The following is a 24705-nucleotide window of genomic DNA, read 5'->3' as shown; positions in this document are numbered from 1 at the left end:
GTTGACAAACTGGAACGTGTGCAGAGGAGGGCAACCAAGATGATCAAGGGTCTGGAAACCAAGCCTTACGAGGATCGATTGAAGGAGCTGGGTATGTTTAGCCTGGAAAAGAGGAGGCTGAGAGAAGGTAGCCATCTTCAAATATCTCAAGGGCCATCACCTGAAAGAGGACACAGCTTGTTATCTCCTGCTCTGGAGGGTAGGACTTGAAACCATGGCTTCAAGTTACAAGCAAGGGGATTCCCACTAAATGTCAGGAAGAACTTTCTGACAGTAAGAGCTGTTTGGCAGCGGAACAGTCTTCCCCGGGAGTTTGTGGTCTCTCCTTCCTTGGAGGTTTTCAAGCAGAGGTTGGATGGCCATCTGTAATGGGTGCTTTAGCTGAGATTCCTGCATTGCAGGGGGTTGGACTAGATGTCCCTTGGGTCCCTTCCAACTCTACAGCTCTATGATTCTATGTAATTGAGAATCCTGGCATGTTTGGGGGATTTTCAGTTATGGAAAGTACATTTGATTGATTGATTGATTGATTGATTGATTGATTGAAGTTCCTTTTATTTTGCCTTTCAGGATCATAGATCCTCCCAAAGCAGCTTAGGAAAAAATCAGCCATTGCCAACCTCATGCCCTCCAGTTTTTTTGTGCCGGCTGGGGACTAGAGGAATGGCAGCCCAGAACATTGGATTCAGTAGCTCAAGCAACACCTAACCCCATAGGAAATATTTTACTTGCTTGGTTCTCAAACCCTCCAAGGAGTATCTCTCCCTTTGGAGACTTGACAGTCTGAGGTCCAGTGCGCACGATACAGCTGCCGAATTATACCGAGTCCATGTCTGCAGCAGCTTCTTGCCTGGCCAGTTGACTCACTGTAGAGTTTTGAGATTATTATTTTTTGACGTCACTGCAGACTAGCCAGAGAATTGCCACAAATCTGTGTGGTGGACAACCACTTTGCGGATCATTTTTAATGTAGCCTCTATGCAGCAGGTTTTTTTATGTGCAGATTAATCTGAGTTGGGAGTTTTAATAATCACTAGGCTTTAATTTGATTTTTACTTGGCTTTTATTTGGATTTGGATATAGATCTATATACACAAAATGTGCCTGTCCTGGTCTTTTGGGATATTTTGGGGAGAAGGAATTTAGATAAACCTGGAACTTGATTGTGGTTAAATTGATCTGCCCTGTTGGTTACAGCAGCAGTAGATGCCATTTGAGCCGCGTTGTAAGCAGATAATTGGGATTCCTTCATGCTGATGTTTTCTTGCAGGTGCTGGATTGGATCGAAAACCATGGAGAAGCTTTCCTTAGCAAACACACAGGGGTTGGTAAATCGTTGCATCGAGCCAGAGCGCTGCAGAAACGCCATGAAGACTTCGAAGAAGTGGCACAGGTAGGACTCACCCATGAGATGTTCATTTTAGTATGTCGAAACTTAACTTGTAAAATAATGTACTGCAAGCCTTGGGGGAAAAAATGGAATACAGTGGTACCTCGCAAGACGAATGCCTCGCAAGACGGAAAACTCGCAAGAAGAAAGAGTTTTCCGTTTTTCGAGGTGCTTCGCCAGACGAATTTCCCTATGGGCTTGCTTCGCAAGAAGAAAGCCCATAGGGAAATCTCCGGGGACCACTTTTAAAATGCTGGCGGTTGGGAGCAAAGACTTTCGCCCCCCGCCGGCCTTCAGAAGAGGTCCTGGACCTCTTCTGAAGGCCGGCGGGGGGCAAAAGTCTTTGCTCCCCCCCGCCTGCCTTCCCGGGATAGCGGAGAAGCGCAGCGCGTTTCTCCGCTATCCCGACGGCTTTTGAAGGCAGGCGGGGGGGAGCAAATACTTTTGCCCCCCGCCGGCCTTCAGAAGAGGTCCAGGACCTCTTCTGAAGGCCGGCGGGGGGCGAAAGTCTTTGCTCCCAACCGCCAGCATTTTAAAAGTGGTCCCCGGAGATTTCCCTATGGGCTTTCTTCTTGCGAAGCAAGCCCATAGGGAAATTCGTCTGGCGAAGCACCTCGAAAAACGGAAAACTCTTTCTTCTTGCGAGTTTTCCGTCTTGCGAGGCATTCGTCTTGCGAGGTACCACTGTATTCCATTTTTTCCCCCAAGGCTTGCAGTACATTTTTTCCCCCAAGGCTTGAAGTCTCCGCTGTCCCGAGGGCTTTTAAAATGCTGGCGGTCGGCAGCAAAGCCCTCCTGTCCCCGGAGCTTGCGGGGCGGGAGGTGGGGAGAAGGGCTTTTCTTCCCACCGCCAGCCTTCAGAACAGCCTTCTGAAGGCTGGTGGTGGGAAGAAAAGCCCTTGTCCCCGCCCCCCAGCCTTCAGAAGAGGTCGGGGGACAGACTGTCCCCAGACCTGGTCTGAAGGCGGTTTCCATAGGAACACATTGATTGATTTTCAATGCATTCCTATGGGAAACCGTGCTTCGCAAGACAAAAAACTCGCAAGAAGAAAAAACTCGCGGAACGAATTAATTTCGTCTTGCGAGGTACCACTGTAGTTTGGAATTTTGGCTGATATATCGTGCAAAGAGCAGCAGTCCACAGAGCTGGGCGATACTCCGATTCATTGTCTGAACCAGCATGGCGTTCACATCGTGAACTTTTTGAGCTGCCGGTGCATCACGGCTCCCCAGCCACTGCACCTCAAACCAAGAAGTTGCAGCTGACCATGATTTTAAAGTTGGCTTCTGAATCCTGGCTTGTTTAGGAGCCGTTAAAAGTAGCCCCCCCCCTTTTTGTGTATATAATTTTTTATTAGTTTTTTTAACATATCATTTTCAACAGTAATTAAACATACTTTTACATCTTATTCAAATTTTTGACTTCCATCAATCCTGTCTGAAAATTTTCCAATCTAATCTCTCAGTATGCATTTCTTATCTTCCCTATTACATTTCAAACTCATAACCAGTATCTCTATCTTTTTCTACTTTGTAACACTTTGTATATTTCTCCTTACAAAACTTCTTGTAGTCCTACTAGCGTAATTTGTTGATTACAGTTGCTCTTCAAATAATTCATATACTTCTTCCAATCTTCTGTAGGTTTCGAATCCTTCCTGTCATTTTGTCCAATTCTGCATAGTCCATTAATTTCGTCTGCCATTCTTCTTTCGTCAGAATTTCTTCTTGTTTCCATTTCTGGGCTAACAATACTCTTGCCGCAGTTGTTGCATATAAAAACAATTTAACATCTTGCCTATTAATGTCCTGACCTATAATACCAAGTAAAAATGCTTCTGGTTTTTTTAAAAAATGTATATTTCAACATCTTTTTCATCTCATTATATATCATTTCCCAGCAGCTCTTTACTTTTTTACATTCTCACCACGTTAAAAGTAGTTCCCTGAACAGGAAGCTATGGCTAACGACATCACAAGCAACCTAGCGAAAAACAGATCTGTAAACTGCTGATCGTCTTTATTAAGATAGAGCTTTACTTTTGTGGTCCATTGAGTTTAATCAGAACTGTTTGTGTTTCAAATATAAAGCAATGGAATTCAGCCAGGAATTCGGCCAGTTCTGGAGTTCCTTTCTTTCATTCTTGATGTTCATGGTGGCAGTGTGGAAGAACTATTCATCTAGGATTATGTGCCATTGGCATCCCATCAGTTTGGAAATAGCTCTTGTCAGTGGGTTCTAAGTTCTGTGCTCCTGGTCTGTGTCTTGTGTTCTCGGCAGAGATTTGTTTTCCAAATTGCTAGGCCACCTTTCTGAGCTGACCCTCCCAAGGCAGCTCACAACATTGCAAACACTAACAATTCATAATACAGTTGTACCTTGGAAGTTGAACGGAATCCGTTCCAGAAGTCTGTTCGGGAAGTCCGTTTGACTTCCAAAACGTTCAGAAACCAAAGTGCGGCTTCTGAATGGAAGCCACGGAAGGCCCATTGGACATTCAGCTTCCAAAAATAGTTTGCAAACAGGAAAAGTCGCTTCCGGGTTTGCGGCATTTGGTAGCCGAAACATTCGGGAACTAAGCTGTTCGAAAACCAAGGTACGACTGTAATAGATTACAATCCCTAAAGTTGCAATCTAAAAATGTCAGCCGAATAAAACACTATCACTATTAAAAAGTATAAATAAAAAATATAAAAACAAGCAGGGTGGAATAAAAAATAGAAACAGCAACCAGGAGCCCTTTGAATGTTGAACGGCTGTGCTGTGCGTTGGGTACAAAAATTTAGAGGAACTGAACAAAGTTAGCTATGAAAATGACAAACTTCAGTGGATCAGGTGCTTGTGGGTTGTTGTTTTTTTTTGGTAAACTTGGGGGAATCTCTTCCTATGGATGTGTTGTAAGATTATGGTAGAGATTGCCGTATTTCTTCGTGTACAAGACTAGGTTTTCCCCCTAAAAATAATGTCAAAAATTTGGGGGCGTCTTATACACGGGTACCTCTCCCACTATTTTCTTGAATCAGAGTCCCCAAAAATAGGCGGCGTTTTATACATGGGGGCGTCTTATAGATGGAAAAATACGGTAGGTTCCTGCAGAAATTTCCCTTTTGCAATAACCCTTGCCCTGGTTTTTCTGTAGAATACATACACCAATGCAGACAAGTTGCTAGAAGCAGCTGAACAGCTGGCGCAGACAGGAGAGTGTGACCCCGAAGAGATTTATCAGGCGGCACACCAGTTGGAAGACCGGATTCAAGATTTTGTTCGGCGTGTAGAGCAACGCAAGATTCTCTTGGACATGTCCGTGTCTTTTCACACTCACGTTAAAGAGGTAAGTAATCAGCAAAGTGTATACGTCAATGATAGTTCTGGGACCGTAGTTTAATGTAAGCCAGTTTCAAACTGGCTTGGGCAAGGATGACTTCAGATTTGATGGAGTCCTTGCAACCTGACCTCTGGCGGACCTCCTCTTCTGACTGTGCGCTTTGGCAAGCTAATGCTTTCCCTGGGCCTAAGTCATATTTCCCGGAGCTAGGGGACTCGTTATTTTTATTTATTATGAAATTATATCCCACATTTCTGCAAAAGTACACAGGGCGGCCTGGGCAAAGTTGAGACGGTGCAAAATACAACAAATATGCGACCTAAAAACCATCAACAGTTAAAAATGAACAAACTGATCACGCAGTAGAAGATTGGGAGTTGTGGAACTGCAATCGTTTCCCTCCGCTGGCTCCCAATATCTTTTGCCACCCTTAGCCAGGTTTACCTTTTAACTGAGATTTGAAGCCAGGTTCTGAATCTGCTTCCACAGTTCTGATCTCTGATAAGAAGTGTGTCAGGAAGAAGCGAAGGCTCTCAGCCGAGGAAGGGCCTGGCGCTTTTCACAATTCCTGCCTGACCAGGATTTTCAGCTCGTTGTCAGAAGCACTCAGGCTCTTAGCGCTTGTGTTTTGTTTTATCCATTATGTATTTGTCAGCTTCTTTGTGTGGGCATTCACCCCGAAAAGCGGCCTGGAGATATTTTAAGGAAGAAAACCGTTCTCAGCAAGCTCATAAAACCTACCATTGCTTGAGGCAGTTTGAAGCCATGCCATTAAGTTTGTAGCATATATCTGCTCATCTTCTGCATAGAGTATGAATCTTCAGTGCAGGGCTGACCCAATACATTTTCTTTTTGCCTGAGGTGAAGGCCAAGAACTCCCTCATTCCATGTGCAGAAGTCAACTGGACTGACAGTTGAATGTTACTTCATTGTTGGTGACAGAAAAACATCCCACGCCCGCCCTCCGTACCTAGGAAAGCAGGCTAGTTTTGGGTGGCGCAAGGCATGTGGCAGCTCCCTCACTCTGCCTAATAGCAGAGCTGGCCCCTACATAGGTGAAAATCTCGCTCTGTGTTCTTAAACTCCAAAGTCAGTTGTTTTCAGCAGCCTTAATCATAAGGTTTACTGTATTGAGAAAAATGTAGTTTCCCTTTTTCCAGGAACAAAGTCATAGTTCCCATTGCTCTCTTGTGCATCTGAGCTGCAAATTAGGCCATTTTCGAAGTTCAAATGCTTCCCCTTGGCACTTGAGGCTACTTTCTCTTACCTCATTACATAGCAACTTCCTGTCTGTCGTGTTCTCACCCTTACTCTGGATGTAACATGCAAACAGCAAGCTTGGCTCTGAATCAGAATGGCTTTTATTCTCTCAGTGTAGCATTGCTCGATTTGTTTGCCCCAGAAAATGTTGTCTATCTTTCCATTATTCATGAATGGCAATCTCCACTTGGAGGCAGGAGGGTTTCTCTGTTGTTTGTATCAGAGGAAATGTTCAGTTGAATTTGGTTTTATGGTGTGCATTTAGGCTGTATTTGGGCATGTGTGCATTCACATGCATGCAGCATGTGTGTACAGTGAAACCTTGTGTTACGTAGCATCCTCCTTGCGAACGCTTTGGGTTACAAGCTCCTCTAACCCGGAAGTAGATGCTCCCGGTTGCGAACTTTGCCTGGGATGTGAGTGGAAGTAGCATGGCAGCAGCGGGAGGCGCCATTGGCGATAGCGCGCCTCATGTTACGAGCGGTTTCGGCTTAAGAACGGACCTCCGGAATGAATTGAGTTTGTAACCGGAGGTACCACTGCACATAGATGTGTCCATGCCTTCCTGCAGACTTGGGAGAGAAAAGCTGGGTTTCAGTGGCAACTAAAAGTAGATGGCTGCCTGTGTCCATATCTGTTAGTGTTTGTTCTAAGACATAAGTTGTTCTTTGGTTCTGAAAGGGCTTGCAACTAATTCTGGCAAGAAGGCATTGATTGAAAGGAGCTTGTGCCGTGATGAAGGTCACCTGCCAGAAGGATCTTAAATAAAACCTTAAGATGTACTACTTGAGTAAAAATCGGAAGCGGCTTTGATGGAGGATACAATTAGATGTGATTCATAAACGTTGGGAAGCCAGCGCAGATGTATTTGAATGGTGCCTAGCTTTCCCCCAGTGCAGAGAAATAATACCCTGGCTTCAAACCTGCCCCCTCCAATTTCTCCGCATCTATTCCTTGTCTTAGTTATGGCAATATTCCATGGTGTGTTAAGGAAATATTCTGTCTAACCTACCAACAGTGCAGCTGTAATTTAATGTGAATTCCTGGTGTTGTTTTTAGCAACCCTTAAGATAACCGGAATGAGTATATTGGAGGTGGATCAGGGAAGCTTAGGTTTGAATCTCAGTTCAGCCATCAAGTCCACAAGGGGATCTGGGACCAATTTGTCTGTTTCAACCTAACCTTCAAGGTGATCGTTGGCAGTAGGGGGTAACCCAGTGCTGCTTTGAGCTTTATGGAAGAGAAATGGGATACAGGTGTGGTTGATAAATAACCAACCAGGGAGGAGCCTGAGAGGAGGATATGATAACCATATTCAAATGTCTTTAAAATTATCACATGGAAGATAGAGCAAGCTTGTTTTTTCCTGCTCTGGAGGGAAGGACCTGAATAGATGGATTCAAGTTGCAGGAGAGGAGATTCTGAACGAGCATCAGGAAGAGCTTTCTGATGGTGGGAGCTGTTTGACATGGAGCAGACTCACTTAGAAGGTGGTGGACTCTCATTGGAGGTTTTCAAGCAGAGACCTGTCATGGATGCTTTAGTTGAGATTCCTGTGTTGCAGGGGGTTGGCCTAGATGACCCTCAGGCTCCCTTCCAACTCTACAATTCTAGGGTTCTGTGCATATTAAGTTGTGCTGAGCTGAGGTAAGGCGTGTGAACTCGGTTTGAGTAACTATCGTGGCATTGTTCTTTCTGCTTGATTGCAATACAGTGGTACTTTGGGATGCGAACGGGATCCGTGCTGGAGCCCAGTTCGCATCCTGAACAGAACATAAGACACGTCTGCACATGCGCAGGTCGCGTTTCGCCGCTTCCACGCATGCGTGTGACATCATTTTGACCGTCTGCGCATGCGCGAGCAGCGAAACCCGGAAGTAACGCGCTCCGTTACTTCCAGGTTGCCGTGGAGCGCAACCCGAAAATACTTATCCTGAAGCATATTTATCCCGAGGTATGACTGTAAGATGGTTTTGTGCCATGACCAGGTGTTTCAAGAAAAGTGATGGCACCCTGTGGTGTCATTGGGAAAGATGGCACTTTGCACCTTGCTAGTTGGAGGAGACGGTGATTTCTCTGCAACAATCTTGGATATTATCAATGGAATCCATTTGCACGTGCAAGTGGGAATCGCACACGGACCTTCCCACATTGTTGAGGGCAGCCCATCCTGTTTTCGCCGCCTGAGGCGAAACGAGAAGGTACCACCCTGTTTGCGTGCCACCCCCCCCTTGCCACTATAGTTACTCAAACGAGTTCACACACCTTACCTCAGCTCAGCACAACTTAATATTTTACTAGCGCCTCAGTAAGGCTGTGTGAGGACTTCGTGAAATTTCACAGGATTCTCGATGAGGTCTTGCCAGAACCTGGAAGCCGCTGTAGCTGCGTCTCCTGCTGCAGAGACGGCCCTTGGATTCTGCCGCCTGAGGCACTTGCCTCAGTCTGCCTCATGGGTGGGCCAGTCCTGCACATTGGCAACAACCAGATTAATAGTGGGTGCCATTCCCAAATGTTCAGATTTGTGTTTCTTGCGGTGTTCGTATCAACCAGGCCCCTAATTCCTCGCCTCAGATGTGGAAGGTGAACTTAACTTCACAAGTAAGTGGAGAGCCAGTGTGGTGTAGTGGTTAAGAGCGGTGGACTCGTAATCTGGTGAACCGGGTTCAATTCCCCGCTCCTCCACATGCAGCTGCTGGGTGACCTTGAGCTAGTCACACTTCCTTGAAGTCTCTCAGCCCCACTCACCTCACAGAGTGTTTGTTGTGGGGGAGGAAGGGAAAGGAGAATGTTAGCTGCTTTGAGACTCCTTCGGGTAGTGATAAAGCGGGATATCAAATCCAAACTCTTCTTCTTCTTCTACTTAACACTGATATTCGTTGAATGCTCAGTGGCCCAAAATTATAACTTGGAGGCAAAAGTTCAAAGCACTTTTGCGAGCAGGCTCACAAACCGATTTAAACCCAAAACCCAAAGAAAAAACCCTGACCTTTCATGGGTGGTTATTCTTTCAGCTTCAGTGCTCAAATGGATCGTGAACTGAGCATCTTGCAATGGGTCTGGCTCTGCCTTATGCCTGTAATTAGGAACTGGGTGAGAGACTCTGTCTTGAGCAAGATGAGCAGGAAAAGGAGTCTTGTTTACAGCAACAGTTGCTTAGATGGAAACCCCAGGGCAGGGATTAATGGCAGAAAACCTTCGGCCGTTTCCCAGAGTGCCGCTTATCAACATTCCCTGAGTAACGCAAAGTCGGGGCGGGAGGTTGTTCAAAAGGTGCTTTGAGTAATGTCTGCATGTGTCTGCGCTCATAACTTTTTGACTGTCAGCCGTACAAATGTGCATTTAAATAACTTCCTTTCCTCCAATGGGAAAAGCTGGAACGAGCGCTGGCCAGGTGTTTGCGCAGCGGTGCCAAAGCGCAGGGAACAAATCAACTCTGTCAACTCTTTGTGGAAGATTTCAGCGATGGACCCATAAGTGCCTTAATATTTTTTTCGTGGCGCTTGGTACACCACACTCCTTGGTGTCTTGTGAAATGAGCGTCCAAATACTTTTTGTGTCAAACTGCTTGTAGTGTTTAGAAAGCCGTGTCAACTACTTTCTCGGTCGTTGGTGCAAGTGTCTTCCTCCTGTTTTTCTGCAAAAGTCCAGACTAGATTGGAAGAATAGCCTTTATTGGCATTAGATTAGGATTAGCAGGCATGTTCCAAAAGAGTCTGAAGCTTTCACAGTCTTGAGAAATGAGACTTCACTGCAGAAAACTAATGTGTGGTGTAGTGGTTAAGAGCAGTGGACTCGTAATCTGGTGAACCGGGTTCGATTCCCTGTTCCTCCACATGCATCTGCTGGGTGACCTTGGGCTAGTCACACTTCTTTGAAGTCTCTCAGCCTCACTCACCTCACAGGGTGTTTGTTGTGGGGGAGGAAGGAAAGGAGATTGTTAGCCGCTTTGAGACTCCTTAAGGGGAGTGAAAGGCAGGGTATCAAGTCCAAACTCTTCTTCTTCTTCTAATATAAATTTATTGTTTGCTTTTCTTGCCACATTTTCTGTATTTGTGTCACAATGAATCTCGTGTGATTTATCAGTCGTACGATCAGAAGGGTTTTTAGCACTTAGAGAAAAAGTGCTGTGCCGAACACAAAGCAGTCTGTTTCCCAATCCGCTTTTTGGGGGACATTGCTCACTTTTTGCTTTACGTTAAAGATGCAAATGGGAAACCAGAAATGGCACAGCACTTTTGCAACGTCAGAATAGTCAGGGTTCAAGACCGCCACATGGAACAAGTGTCTGCTCTCAGATTCTTTATATCAAACTCTTGGACACTGAGGTAGGGGAAGTAACTCTGAAATGAATCTTAAATTGCTTTAAATTCAAATTGCTTCTGGTGCTTTGATTCCTGAAAAGAGATGGAGGTATTCTGCAAAGTATTCGGTTACATGATTTTACGAACAGGTGGCATGCTCTCTCAGCGAGGGCAGCATGCAAATTTAATTAATTAATAACAGCTCAGAATCTTTACAGCCTCAGAAACACAGTAATATAAGTAACACTATCTCAATATTGCAGGTGGAGGGTGGGGAACTGGAATTGAAAAGCACTGGCTTGCCTAAGGCTCCCTAATGTGTTCAGACTGAACTGGGGACTTTATCTGACTCGCACTCGGAGCCACTATGCTCTACCAGCTGTGAGCAGGGAGCTCCAGTTTTAAATTTTGGCTTTTCCTGAAGACTCACTGGGTGACTGGAGGAGAGCGGCTGTTTCCCCCCAACGCTCCTCTCCCATCTGCGGCACAGACTGAATAATACTCGGGGGCTGTATAAATGCTAAGTAGCATTATATTCACATCGCAACCAATTTTCTGTAAACTGCCAACAGGAAAATGGCAAAGGGAGGGGGGCTGGGAAACCCAATTTGTTTCCCGGTTTGTTTTCTTCAAGCAGCCCGTGGGGCTTCTTTCTTTGCTGATTTTTCTTCTTCCTCCCGCAGCTCTGGACGTGGCTGGAAGAGCTGCAGAAGGAACTGCTGGACGATGTCTACGCGGAGTCGGTGGAGGCCGTGCAGGAGCTGATCAAAAGGTTTGGGCAGCAGCAGCAGACCACGCTTCAGGTGACGGTGAACGTCATCAAGGAAGGCGAGGATCTGATACAGCAGCTGAGGTAAGAGGTTGCTTTCCCTGGAAAGAGCAGCCCTGCGTTGTGTTCTTCCCCGTTCCTTCTGTAACGCGCAACCAAGTGCCTTTCATCTGCTTCGGCTGGTGGCCCAGCTGTGCCCCTATCTGGACAGGGATAGCCTAACTACTGTTGTCTATGCTCTGGTAACCCCAGCATTGATCCAGAGCAGATTCCAGCATATAGTTAGCAGAGTAAAACCGTAAACACACTGCAGGATTTCCAGGGGGCAATTAACATTTCATCCAGCAGAGCTTTACTGCTACTGAAGGCAGATGAAGGTCACAAATCCATCACATTCAGGATTGGCACTGTCCATAAGAAATCCAGTTGCAGCAGACTTAACTTAAACTTACAATAACATAATAAGTCAATCAATTTCCTTTATTCGACCGAAAGTCAGAAATAAAACATTACACAATAATTATAAACTATAACATCATAGGGGTACATAAATAAGGTAGGGCCACAGTACTAGACCTCTCACAGATAACCCACATCAAAGCATTCAGTTATATGTTTCCGACACTTGAGTGCCAGGAAAAGGAATTTAGCCACTGACAAAGTTGTTATCCCAGAAGACTTATTTAGCAGATAAGCTGTCTGCTTTCCTCTTTGTCGGGAACTGAGCTGGGGTAAGTATGGAGTTATAAGGTACTGTCTTAAATCGTTGTAGATGGGACAGCTCAGTAAAATGTGCTCTGTGGATTCTACCTCACCCAATGCACAGTGGCATAATCTCTGGTCATATGGGACTCCTCCATATCTTCCCTTCAGAACCGCCGAGTCAAGAACATTCAGCCTAAAACCTAAACACTAAGCTTACCATATACAGGACACCACACCAGAAGGAAAGAGAGATAGAAAGAGAAAGTGAAACCCAAACTCCTTCTGGCCTTACTTTTTATAGTCAGCATGACCTTGACAGAAAGAGAGAAGAGAACCAGTTTAAGCCAGCTGTACTCAGCTTCTCTGAAGGAGTAACCCAAACATCATGCACCTTCTGCTTGTTTCTTTCACACAGAGAAGCTTCCAGAATCCTCTTGAATTACAGTGGTACCTCGTCTAGCGTCCACTTCGTCGAGCGCCTGTTCCATCCAACGTCCGTGGCAAACCCGGAAGTACCTGGGTTACTTCTGGGTTCGCCGCATGCACAGAAGCGCAAACCACTCCGCCCATGTGCACAGACGTGGTGCTTTGTCCAGTGTCCTTTTCAGCCAGCGACTGGGGCTCTGGAACGGATCCCGGTCCCAAAATGAGCTACTACTGTAATTAGAATAGGAAAGATCTCTACACGTCTGATCAATATAGTGGTTATGAATGGGATCCGTTCCGGAGGCCCAGACGTATCTCGAAAACTTGATAACCGGAGGCGCCCTTCTTCACATGCGCGTGGTGTGATTGAGCATTTCTGCGTGTGCAGAGCACTTCTGTGCATGCGCGCATGGCAAAACCCAGAAGTATACACTTCTGGGTTTGCTGCGACCGTAACCCGAAGATTCCGTAACCTGGATGTTACGCAGCACAAGGTACCACTGTACTTTCTGCACTAAGAAATGCAAATTGACAGACGCTGTGCCCACCCTCCCTTTAGGGACAGACTTTCAAATTCCAACGGCACCCTGTGAGAGCCCAAAATTTTGTACCCCAACCCACCTTCCTCCTTCCGTTCTGCTCAATTCATTACGTTATAGTTGTGGCGCTGAAGAATCCTGTGAGTGTGCTGAAGAACCCTGTGCTAGACACCCAAGCTCTGATTCCTCAGCCCTTGAGGAGATGTGGAAAGGGTTTCCTGAGGGAAGAGAATTTGAAAACCAGTGGCAAGGACTGGCCCTTCCCCTTTGACTCCCGCAGGACAAGAAGGGCAGTGGAGACTACTGTTCATGTATACATGTTTCCTTTCAGGTCCTGTTTTCCTACTTACAAGTTTTTCTCCCCCCTTTTTAATAGGGATTCTGCCATCTCAAGTAACAAGACCCCCCACAACAGCTCCATCAATCACATAGAGACGGTCCTTCAGCAGCTGGATGAGGCCCAGTCACAGATGGAGGAGCTGTTTCAGGAGCGCAAAATAAAACTGGAGCTCTTCTTACAGCTGCGGATATTTGAGAGAGATGCCATTGATGTGAGCCTTCAATTTCCGCAGAAATGTTGTGGTTTTTTTTCTCCTTTCTCGCCTGAAGGGTGGGCTGGGTTTAAAATGGGGAGTTTCACTAGAAGAGCAAAAATATGAAGCTGTTGGTTGTTTCCTCTGATTGATTTGGTTTCCTTTAACCCCCCACAGAAAGAGACATGACTGGGTACTTAAGGATTGTAATCTCAGTGCTAATGCAGACAGTTATAGCCCTGGGAAAGTTCAATCTATTTTGCTGTCAAGGAGTCTGAATTTACAGCCATCCCCTACCTGTTTTTCAGGAATGTGGTGTGAATGAATGAATATATGTGTTGAGACCAGAGAGAGAGAAAAAATATAAGTACTCCTTACAGGTTGCTTTGTTAGTTATCTGTTCCTTTCTCCTTTGTTCATCATTCCCTTAAGTATCAATATATTTATGTCTGCTTAAATGCTTCTGATGCTCCATATGTTTTAGTTTTGGAAAGCTCCACAGACATTGGCAGTTCTTCATTCTATTGCTTTAAATTGCAAGCACAAAACCTTTAATTCCATGCATTGTAAAGCACCCATTTTTAAACTGGTTTTAGTTCAGTCCCTCTTTCACAATCCATGTTCAGAAACTGTGACTTACATAGATTAGAATAATCTTTATTTGCATCAGCCACTAGCCACAGCAATAAAACAAAACAAAATGTACTACTGAAAATAAAGGTAAAAACTTAACAATAGAAAATACATTTTGATGGTTTACATCAATAATCAGATAATAGGACTTATTCTAATTGCCCCTGCTAAAAACCTCTGAGCAGATGATCTCCAACCACATACTCAATGCTTCCCATTAAATCCATTTTAAAACTTCAGCTGAGGCGAGTGTGAAGTCTTTCTTCCTCCATCCGATATCAGTGTTGCCCACCGATTCTGCCTCTGTTCTTCAGTTCGTATCCCTTGATTTGTGTTCCAGCCAGCTGTTGAACATACAAATGGATGCCTCTGTCCTCCTTCAAACATTGACTGCAAACTAAAGTCTTCTCCCTATGAGTTTATGAACAGCCGCTTTGAGATAGATGGCTTATATAGATTTCAGGTCTGGTTTTCATTTGTCAGCTTGTAATCAGCCCCTGTCCTTTAAACTGTCCAATCTGAGTGCTCCGTGGAACTTTTCTTTTCCTCGGAAGCGAAGTTCAAAATGTCTCTTACAATCTTTTAGTGCCAGCAGTCTTATTCCAGTTCAAGGAGATCCCACCTTTTCAAACACAGTTTCTCCTGTCCCAAAATGCTACCCAAAGTCTAAAAGCTTCTCGTTGACCCATCAACCCCTTTCACAACATTGAGACCTTAGTCTTGTTAACTAGACCTGCACATGAAACAAGAACCTCCCATCTAATAATCTTGGTCTGATATCTAGGCTTCTTTGACTTCAAGTTTCATTGTCTTTGGTATTCACACTTACCACGGCTACCAACTCCTGCCAAACGTGCTCGGAAAAGGACAACGGCTTGTTATTGTTAGTGACTTCCTACATCTCACGATGACGGTCTCCTGTTCTCAAGGCATTCATTGTCCACAATGTTTGCATCTCTCCAGTGTACCTGAGATTCTCATGTGGGTTCCTTAGTTCTCTTGATCCCCAGGTGTTACAAAAAGCAAACTTGTTCTTGGAGAGTAGACTGCTTTGTTATTTTTTAAACCAAGTGATTGATCATTTGATGCCTTTTGAGTTCCACTGGATAGCCACAGCCTTTGTTCTTCTTACTCATGTGCTCAGTGTGTTTTCTTCTTCTACAATTTCTCCCGCTTTAGATCATTTCAGACCTTGAGTCCTGGAACGACGAGCTTTCGCAGCAGATGAACGATTTTGACACCGAGGATCTCACCATTGCTGAGCAAAGGCTCCAGCACCATGCGGACAAAGCTTTGACCATGAATAACCTGACCTTTGATGTCATCCACCAAGGGCAGGATCTCCTACAGTACGTCAATGAAGTGCAGGCTTCTGGTAAGATGCATGCGTCCCACCTTAACCAGGTTAATGGATTTATAGAGATTATCTAAGCTGATTTAGGGCACCTAGGGCTCCACTGACACTTGAACTGAAAGAATCTCTGGGAATTAGGACGCACCAGGTTCTGCACATTAGAGGAAAAAACATACCTATTTATTAAAATACATTTCATTATGGATTAACACATATTCTGTTTTTAAATATAGACAGGCACGGTCAGGGCTTTTCAGCTGAGTGGTTTCGGCTACTAAGCTCTGCCCTGAATAAGTTCCTGGCGAAAACATTAACTAACGTAATCTTGAAACTGTAAGCACAGAGGATATGATCCATTGTGCCCTTTGGTGAATCCAATAGCTTAAGCACACCCTGCTGCTGCTTTTTAAAGGACCTAGTATGTTTTAACAAATGCCTTTTGAATGTATCCCATTTCCCTTAAACCTCCCCCCATCCAAAAGCAGTCTGCCATTTCTTCTTGTGGTTTGCTGTTGGCAAAAGAGAAGCCTACAGTAGTATATTTTTGCAGAGTTCTGAAAGGCAAGATTGACCCTAAGAAAAGAATTTCATGTCAGACAGTAATAAAATATTTTGGGCACTTAAGAGACCCTTTTCTCTCTGGTTTATTCTTGCATTCATTGCCTTCCCGCTGTGTTTGGTTTTGTGGTATCAGCTGGTTAGTCATAGGCACAAAGGACCAAAAACCAAGGCAAAAACCAAGGGGAGTATTGCTTACAAGCACCAAGACCAGAAGTCAAGTCGTGTCTCTGTTTAAAATAATGGTGGTTAACAGCAGAGCTGATGTATTTGAGTGTCTCCAACAGAAAAAGATTGAAATGATGCTCAATCTTTTGCTGTGTAATTTTTAATTGCACTTTTATATTTTCAGGGCTGTCCAGGACAGAATTAGCATTTGGGGGGGGGGAATTTGGGAAATTGGCAAAATGTCCAGATTTTTGAAATTTCCTCCCAAAAAGCTCCACAACTTTTTGTGTCTGAAGTTTTACTTTAGAAATATGGCAACCCTACATATATTGCATTACAATTAAAATTCCGTCGATTTCAAATAGAATATAAGAAACAAAAGAACAGTAAAAATGCAACTAAAAATAAATACGAACATTTAACACAATGGATGTGTTGTCTGCTATCTTTGGCCACAAGTGCATGGACACACTGTGGACAATCTGAATGAAGCTTGTGGTCTGCTGGTGATCTGAGGAGCGTCCTGCAGCCAATGAGAAACCACGATTTGGTTTTCAAACGTTTTGGAAGTCGAACGGACTTCCAGAATGGATTTCGTTCGACTTCCAAGGTAGAACTTTATATATTGGGTCGGCAAACTTTTCCGCTGGTGGCCGGATCGCCTGCGCGCAAGAGCGCACATACCCATGCGCATGCACACACGTCCGTCGCTCTTTCTCCGCTGGCTTTCGGAGCCATGGCAGGGAGGGGGGAGGAGGAGTCTGCAGCTTCCTATTGGCTGCAGGAGCTTCCTGCAGCCAATAGGAAGCTGTGGCTGGGTCCCGGAAATTATTCCCTGCGCAGAGTAACTGCCGCAGCACAGGGACTGACTGAGTGGGCGGCAAGGGCCAGGGGCTGGTTTAACGACCCACTCGGGCCGTATCCGACCCATGGGCCGTAGTTTGCCGAACCCTGGTATATAACATCACACCAACACAAAAGGCCCCAAACTTTCACTGGCACCGTGCCTGATCAAGAGCCAGATTTTACAACCTGTATAAATTAGCATCTTGTTTTCTGCTGTTGATAGAGGCAAGGTTTTAGGCGGAGCTCCGAAGCACCACAGCAGCACTTCTCCCCTCCCTTGTGCCGCTTCCTTCTGATATGCCAGCAAATAGTACCCACACGGGTGGCGCTGTGGTCTAAACCACTGAGCCTCTTGGGCTTGCCGATCAGAAGGTCGGCAGTTCGAATCCGTGCGAGGGGGTGAGCTCCCGTTGCTCTGTCCCAGCTCCTGCCAACCTAGCAGCTCGAAAGCACGCCAGTGCATGTAGATAAATGGGCACCGCTGTGGTGGGAAGGTAAACAGAGTTTCCGTGCGCTCTGGTTTTTGTCACGGTGTCCCGTTGCACCTGAAGCAGTTTAGTCCTGCTGGTCACATGACCTGGAAAGCTGTCTGTGGACAAATGTCAGCCTGACAGCAAAATGAGCACCGCAACCCCATAGTCACCTTTGACACGGGTCCTTTACCTTTTTTTTTACCCACGCTTGTCCAAATCTATTTTTTCAGGCACTAGGGCTATGCACCCACCTCTAAAAAGGCATAAAGCTGAGATATTATGCACACAAATAAATGTGCATGGTAAAGTCAAGACCTGGGAGAAAGAAGTATTGGGAAGTCCCAAAATGACTGCTGCGAAAAAATGGGAAATGTTGTAATTGTAAAACTGAAAACTCAAGGAAGGGAGGGGGGTGGAGATATTGCTGTGTGATGCTGTGAAGGAACTTCAAATGGTACCTGTGTTTGCCGAGGTGACATTTGCGAATGGTGCTTGCAGGTGTCGAGCTGCTCTGTGACAGAGACGTAGACATGGCAACGCGGGTTCAAGACTTGCTGGAGTTCCTTCACGAAAAGCAGCAGGAGTTGGACCTGGCGGCTGAGCAGCATCGGAAGCACTTGGAGCAGTGCGTGCAGCTGCGCCACCTGCAGGCCGAAGTCAAGCAGGTACGAGGCAGTGCTGTGCTACGTGCCCGTCTGTTCGGTACACAACCTTCTTCATAAAATGGTCACGGGGATAGCGGTTGTACAAGCCTGTTTGAAGAAGCAGCAACCATGACACAACAGCAGTTCATGCTAATCATTCCACTCTCAAAATCAAATACCTTTCTGGGTCTGCGTCCCTCCCCCACAAGTACCAAAATACCATATTGTTCCCTGTGTGGCGATGTTTTTTTGCTTAATTTTTTTTAGTGCAAAATTGGGGAGCGTGCTATACATGGATATTCTCCCCCCCCCAAAGAAAAAGCTCTTAATTTTTGGTTCAGAAAATAGGGGTCATCTTATACTTAGGGGCATCTTAAACACAGAAAAATACAGTAATTTTTATGTACAAAAACATGACACTGGACTCCATAAAAGATATAGGAGTTGTTTGTAGAAAGCTGCCCCCGGGCAAGTTCCATCGAAATGAATGGGAATTGTAGCATAGATGATGATGAATTATTTTTTTATATCGCCCTTCATCCAAGAATCACAGGGTAGTTTGCTCTATGAAGCCATAAAAATGGAACAGCATAATAACAAACAAAGCAATACCCCCAAAACAACAACAACAATACACAAGTGGTTTGAAAGGCCATAGATTGTTTAAATAGCCGGAGGTTTTGGAGAAGCGAAGCGTTTTCTTTTTTTTTTTTTAATAATATTTTTATTGAACAATTTTTAATATAACAAAAACAAAACATACATAAACAAACATCAGACAATAATAAAACATAAAAACAAGTACCATTTCATAACCCAATTTGTAAACCTTACTTCCTCGACCTCCCCTTACTTCCCGTTTCTGTATTCCAAATTCTTACAGTTATTCAGCGAAATCTTGCCTTATTTTATTATAAATTTATAATATTCACCCTTATTCTCTTTATCATAACCCTTACTGATAGTAACCATTTATTTTAATCCAACATCATTCTAACTGTCACCAATTTTATAATATTTCTTTAAATACTCCTTAAACTTTTTCCATTCTTCTTCCGCCGCTTCTCTTCCCTGGTCTCGGATTCTGCTCGTCATCTCCGCCAAATTCATATAGTCCATCACCTTCATCTGCCATTCTTCCAGTGTGGGTAGATCCTGTGTCTTCCAGTACTTTGCAATGAGTATTCTAGCTGCTGTTGTAGCATACATAAAAAAGGTTGTATCTGTCTTTAACACCCCCTGGCCGACAATACCCAAGAGAAAGGCCTCTGGTTTCTTGGTGAAAGTATATTTAAATACCTTTTTCAGTTCATTGTAAATCATTTCCCAGAATGCCTTAATCTTCGGGCACGTCCACCAGAGGTGAAAAAAAGTACCTTCCTTTTCTTTACATTTCCAACATTTATTATCAGGCAAATGGTAAATTTTTGCAAGCTTGACTGGGGTTATGTACCACCTATAAATCATTTTCATTATATTTTCCCTTAAGGCGTTACACGCCGTAAACTTCAGCCCGGTGGTTGGAGAAGCGAAGCGTTTTCACCTGGCGCCTAAAGAAACATAGAGACCTCTCATTTCTGTAACTGAGCTATGCTGTCAACCAGTGTGGCAGAATGAAACCAGAGGCAACTGGCTAGCCACTGTTAGAAGCAGAAGCTGAAGCTGTGGCTTTCAACCAGTGTGCCTTGGCACCCTGGGGTGCCTTGAATGATGGTGGGGGATGCCGCCAGCAACACTGGCCTCTGTCCCCCTTTCCCCCCCTCCCTTCCTCTGATGCCCTCTCGCATTTCTGCCTCCCAAAGGCTTGCATGGCTGTTTATTGCAGCAGCCCTGACTACAAGCTCCACAGGCAAATGGTGCCTCTGGAGCTGGCCAGTGGGTTCTGGTTGCCAGGAGCTGAAGCAGCAAGCAATTGGGTGAGGGAACCCAGCCTGCCAGCCCTCGCTGTTGGGAATGGGTAGATAAGTGGGAGGCCAGGCAAGCGGGCTGGCCTTTCTTGTGCTTGCTGTATGCAAGGCCTGCCTGGGAGCTGAGTGCCCGGTGCTGAAGGGGAGCCTTTCTGCCATGCAGGCCGCTGCCTCCCCAATCTTTGGCCAGTCTCTGTCGGGCCGCTAAGGCTGGGGGCGCATCCTCGTCCCAGGCCCTTGTGGGGCAGTGTGCGGGGGCACCTCTCTTTGGGGGAGACCAGGGTAGTCGCTGCTGCTGCCCAAAAGACTCCCAAGGAGAGGGGAGATGAGAGGAGGCTGAGGGAACCCTCCACAAGGGGGTGGTGTTTGGAAAAGGGAGAGAGGCTGCCAGCTCTGCAGGTATGGGGAGACATAACTGGACCCCTGAGCCCCACAGGGCTGCCACAGAAAGTATGTGGTTGGTCAAGGGAGCCGTGGACTTGAAAAGGTTGGAAACCTCTGAGCTGGAGAATTACGACAGTGCAGCGACTTTTAGCTGAAGGGATCCCACAGAGCTCTGCCTACGTTCTTAAACTTTACGTCGGAGCTGTTCTCAGCAGATTGCTTTGTATGCATCATGGCACCAAAATTGCCTTACTCTTTTGCTTAAATTGCTGCTCTTAATAACTGCTGGGATATCACTGTATCTCATCTTATCCTTCCTGCAAAGTCTTTTGAGTGGTGGTGTTTTTAAAAGAAAAGTTTACTTATCAGCCAGCCAGCTTGAGCACTCAGGACATCTGAACATATATGCAGCTGATGCATCTGGTAAATTTTGCCCCCGTTGTCAGTATTATTATTATTATTATTATTATTATTATTATTATTTATTGGCATTTTGATTTTGCCTTCCAGCAGATGCGTTTGAGGCAGCTGACAAAAGCTAAAAGTCATCAGTATAAAATAAAAACCAAATGCCAAAAAGCAACAGCAACCATTACTACCCTCTGTGAGTGTAATCTGTAAGGAAATTCACTATAAACTTCAACATGGCCAGCAGAGTTTCCATGTTTGCTCCTTCTCAAGAAACTTCCTTCACAGGGGCTCTGGTGGAAACTTAGATTAGGAAATTAGATGGAGGAGATTTAAAATAAACTAGTCAAGTGTTTCACATTTGCATTGTCTCATAGATACGTTCCATATTCATGTTGATTTATCTCAGTCAATGTGCTAAAAGCCCTTAAGTTACTGTTTGCATTGTGAATTTAAACATATTAAGGAGTTGAGACCAAAATGGTTCTATTTCCTCTCTTTTATCAATTTGCATGAAGTTGGATTGGTGGAATTTACTCACAAAAGACCAGTGAATTAGAAAACCCCCAAACCAGATACATTGATCCCAATTCTGTAGTCTTCCCAATGAAAAGGATTCCTGAATTGAGTTTCTTCTCCACAAGTCTTACTTTGTAAGTCCTTTGGGGGGCGGAAAGCTCTTTTTTATCTGTTGACATAAGTGACCTTGATGCAGAAATACACATTTCATTCTTAAGCCAGGAAGGAAGATGTCTTGCTGTTTTTCCTCTGAGATAGAAAAAGCTTTGCAGCTCGGCAGGTGTTCCACCAGACAGAGAGAATCACGTGTTTGCTGTTTGTTGTGTTGGCTTCCTGCGGCACTTGATCCACAGTTCCTTTAGCTAATGACCGCAACTTCCTGCCAGATTTGCTGCTGCTGGACTAGGGGACAGAAGGATACTTTCTTAGTTGGTTACGCCAAACTTTGGCTTCGCTAAAATGGTGGGTGGTACGAATAATCTGATGAGACATGCATTACTATTTTTAAAAAGTTTGCTGTACAAAGATACAGGCGGTTTATAGTTGAACACTTTGTATTTCTGGCGTTACGTTCTCTCTGTTCTTTGTGCCCTTTAGAGCGTGTCCCTAACTTTACCCTTTAAGGCTCACGATTTTTGCAGGCGTAATTTCTTTTGAATTAGGTTTCTTCTGTGTAGTCAAGGTAAAAGCAGCCATGCTCTGTAAAAATAATAGTACGGTTTCTGTCTCTCTTGGACGTTTTGCCAGACAGTCTATTTTTAATGTTAATCTTACTTTAATAAAGTACATATCTGCAGTTGGTATTTTATCTCTTACAAAAAAAAAAAAATGCAGCTACATGTTGTGCTGCCACTAATAAGAATGTTGTGGCTTTGTTTTCCACCTAGTGCTGAGTTTATCCAAAGCATCCATTAACAGGATCTCCTTTGTTCTTTTTAATCTTCCTTTGCAGAGAAAAGGGCTCTGTACTTTTGCCACCGTTATTGTAAAATGGTGATCTCTGTAGCACTTGGTCCATCATTGCGTAGGTGCATTGTGCTTTCAAGATCTAGTGCAGTTGCCACACTTCCTAGCATGGAGTGATCAGGTGTGAACCAGCTCACCCTGCTCCGCCAGTTCCCTTGCACATAGTCTCCCTCCTCTGCTAGGGCGCCCTGTGATACTGAAAATTTTTTAACCCTGGCCCACGATGCACCTTTTAGAATCCTGATTAAATTTCCATTCATAGCAATCAAATGTATGGTAAGCCAGGATTTGAGGAGGTGGGAGGAGGGATGGGAGACCACAGCCCCAAGACTCAATCCCAACCAGGAAGTATGCTGTTTCCTCTACGGAAAGCCAAACTATGTTTGATAATAAGGTGGTGAAAGCTGAGCTTTGGAACGGTCTGATGTTGGCACCATTGTTAACATTGCAGCGTGAAACAAATTCCCCCATCTTTGAGTATTGCTCTTTAACAATAGGAACATTTTCAGATGTATTGCTCTAGACCAGGGTTTCCCAAACTTGGGCCTCCAGCTGTTTTTGGACTATTTGTTGTTGTTGTTGTTGTTTAGTCGTTTAGTCGTGTCCGACTCTTCGTGACCCCATGGACCAGAGAACGCCAGGCACCTCTGTCCTCCACTGCCTCCCGCAGTTTGGTCAAACTCATGCTGGTAACCTCGAAAACACTATCCAACCATCTCGTCCTCTGTCGCCCCCTTCTCCTTGTGCCCTCCATCTTTCCCAACATCAGGGTCTTCTCCAGGGAGTCTTCTCTTCTCATGAGGTGGCCAAAGTACTGGAGCCTCAGCTTCACAATCTGTCCTTCCAGTGAGCACTCAGGGCTGATTTTGGACTATAACTCCCATCATTCCTAGCTAGCAGGACCGGTGGTCAGGGATGGTGGGAATTGTAGTCTCAAAACCAGCTGGAGACCCATGTTTGGGAAACTTCTCTGGACGTAAAGAGAATGTTCTAAACCAGCGGTTCTCAAGCTCCCCCGCCCCCCAGGCCACGCTTTCAGAATAAGAATTTGCTTTCACCGCACCGAATTTTAGGTTGTTAAGAAGTACATTGGAAAACCAAAAGAAACAATTCCTAGCGGTGCTTGCTTTATAACATAGAGCACAACTACTTTATCATATGATCGTGGGACATCAAGAAAGTATAAAACAATGCAGGTACATAAGAACATGTATCATTCCCAAAATATAAAGATAAATGAGTTTTATTCAGCACACTGTTCGAATGGTGCTTCTGGATCACAACTGAAATTGTCTTCAGTATCACCCATCCGTATTCTGCAAATAAATAAATACAGTGGTACCTCTGGTTACGTACTTAATTCGTTCCGGAGGTCCGTTCTTAACCTGAAACTGTTCTTAACCTGAAGCTCCACATTAGCTAATGGGGCCTCCTGCTGCCGCTGCGACGCCACTGCACGATTTCTGTTCTCGTCCTGAAGCAAAGTTCTTAACCTGAGGTACTATTTCTGGGTTAGCGGAGTCTGTAACCTGAAGCGTATGTAACCTGAAACGTATGTAACCTGAAGCGTATGTACCACTGTACTCTGATACTATACTATATTATACTATATGGAAATGTTTAAATGTTTGCTTTTCCTGGAATCTTCCTGCCACCCCCTTTGAGAACCACTGTCCTAAGCTGTGCTCTCTCCTGCTGCATTTCAGGTATTGGGCTGGATCCGAAACGGAGAGTCCATGTTAAATGCCGGACTGATCACTGCCAGCTCGCTACAAGAGGCTGAGCAGCTGCAGCGCGAACACGAACAATTCCAGCATGCAATAGAGGTAAAAGTGTTTTGGGCTATTAATCTCGGCTTTGCGGTCCAGCAGAGCGTGCAGAGATACCTTTCGTTCTCTTTTTGCACTTACACTAGAGCAGGCTTCCTCAACCTCCGCCCTCCAGGTGTTTTTCGCCTACAAATCCCATGATCCCTAGCTAGCAGGACCAGTGGTCAGGGATGATGGGAATTGTAGTCTCAAAACACCTGGAGGGCCGAGTTTGAGGAAGCCTGCACTAGAGGAACAACTCAGTTTATAATTTAAATTTGCTGGTTACTAATCATGTGTCAGATTGATAGTGTTTAAATCTCCCAATGCCAGTAGATAGCTTCAGAAACAAGGCAGTCCTTGCCTGATTTTTCATGAGTCTGCCGCTAACTATATTTTACACAAGAGGAGAGATGTTAGTCAAATGCCCGTTTGCCTGTTGATGTGTATCAGCCAGCAAAAAAACCGACTAAGGTATTTGTCAACATGGCACAACGACCTGTGAAGGGTTCCTAAAGATGCGGAAATAGTATTTTGGTTCTTGCTTAGTGAAAGTCTTCATGCAGAATGTCCCAGATTCAGTCCAGGTTTCCAAAAGACTCTTTTGTAAAATGCTGGAGAACCACGACCTGTCAAGGAAGACACAATATTGAGCCTGATTGCTTGCTAGTCTGACTCTGCTTAAAGCAGCTTTCCCGCTTTCTTACAATAGCGTCAGCCCTCAGCAGGACAAAACGGAGACTAAAAACTTTGTTCATAAATTTGATTTCTGGTTACCTCTTGAG

At 44.9% G+C, this 24705-nt stretch overlaps 1 protein-coding gene across 6 annotated transcripts in view; it reads left to right on the top strand.

The window, feature by feature from the left end:
• TRIO (trio Rho guanine nucleotide exchange factor) overlaps nt 1-24705 on the top strand; it is a 274403-nt gene that overhangs the window by 120783 nt on the left and 128915 nt on the right. For all 6 annotated transcript variants that reach the window (XM_053397146.1, XM_053397145.1, XM_053397147.1 and 3 more), the window contains exons 10-16: nt 1271-1393; nt 4531-4722; nt 10964-11133; nt 13096-13270; nt 15065-15260; nt 17783-17949; nt 23819-23938. In XM_053397146.1, the coding sequence (XP_053253121.1) occupies nt 1271-1393; nt 4531-4722; nt 10964-11133; nt 13096-13270; nt 15065-15260; nt 17783-17949; nt 23819-23938 (1143 nt within the window). The remainder of the gene's footprint in view (nt 1-1270; nt 1394-4530; nt 4723-10963; nt 11134-13095; nt 13271-15064; nt 15261-17782; nt 17950-23818; nt 23939-24705) is intronic.

Source organism: Podarcis raffonei, chromosome 7 (genome assembly GCF_027172205.1).
Source record: "Podarcis raffonei isolate rPodRaf1 chromosome 7, rPodRaf1.pri, whole genome shotgun sequence".
NCBI classification, from domain to species: domain Eukaryota; kingdom Metazoa; phylum Chordata; class Lepidosauria; order Squamata; family Lacertidae; genus Podarcis; species Podarcis raffonei.
The sequence above is the reverse complement of the archived record's forward strand: the minus strand, read 5'-3'. Positions and strand labels throughout refer to the sequence as shown.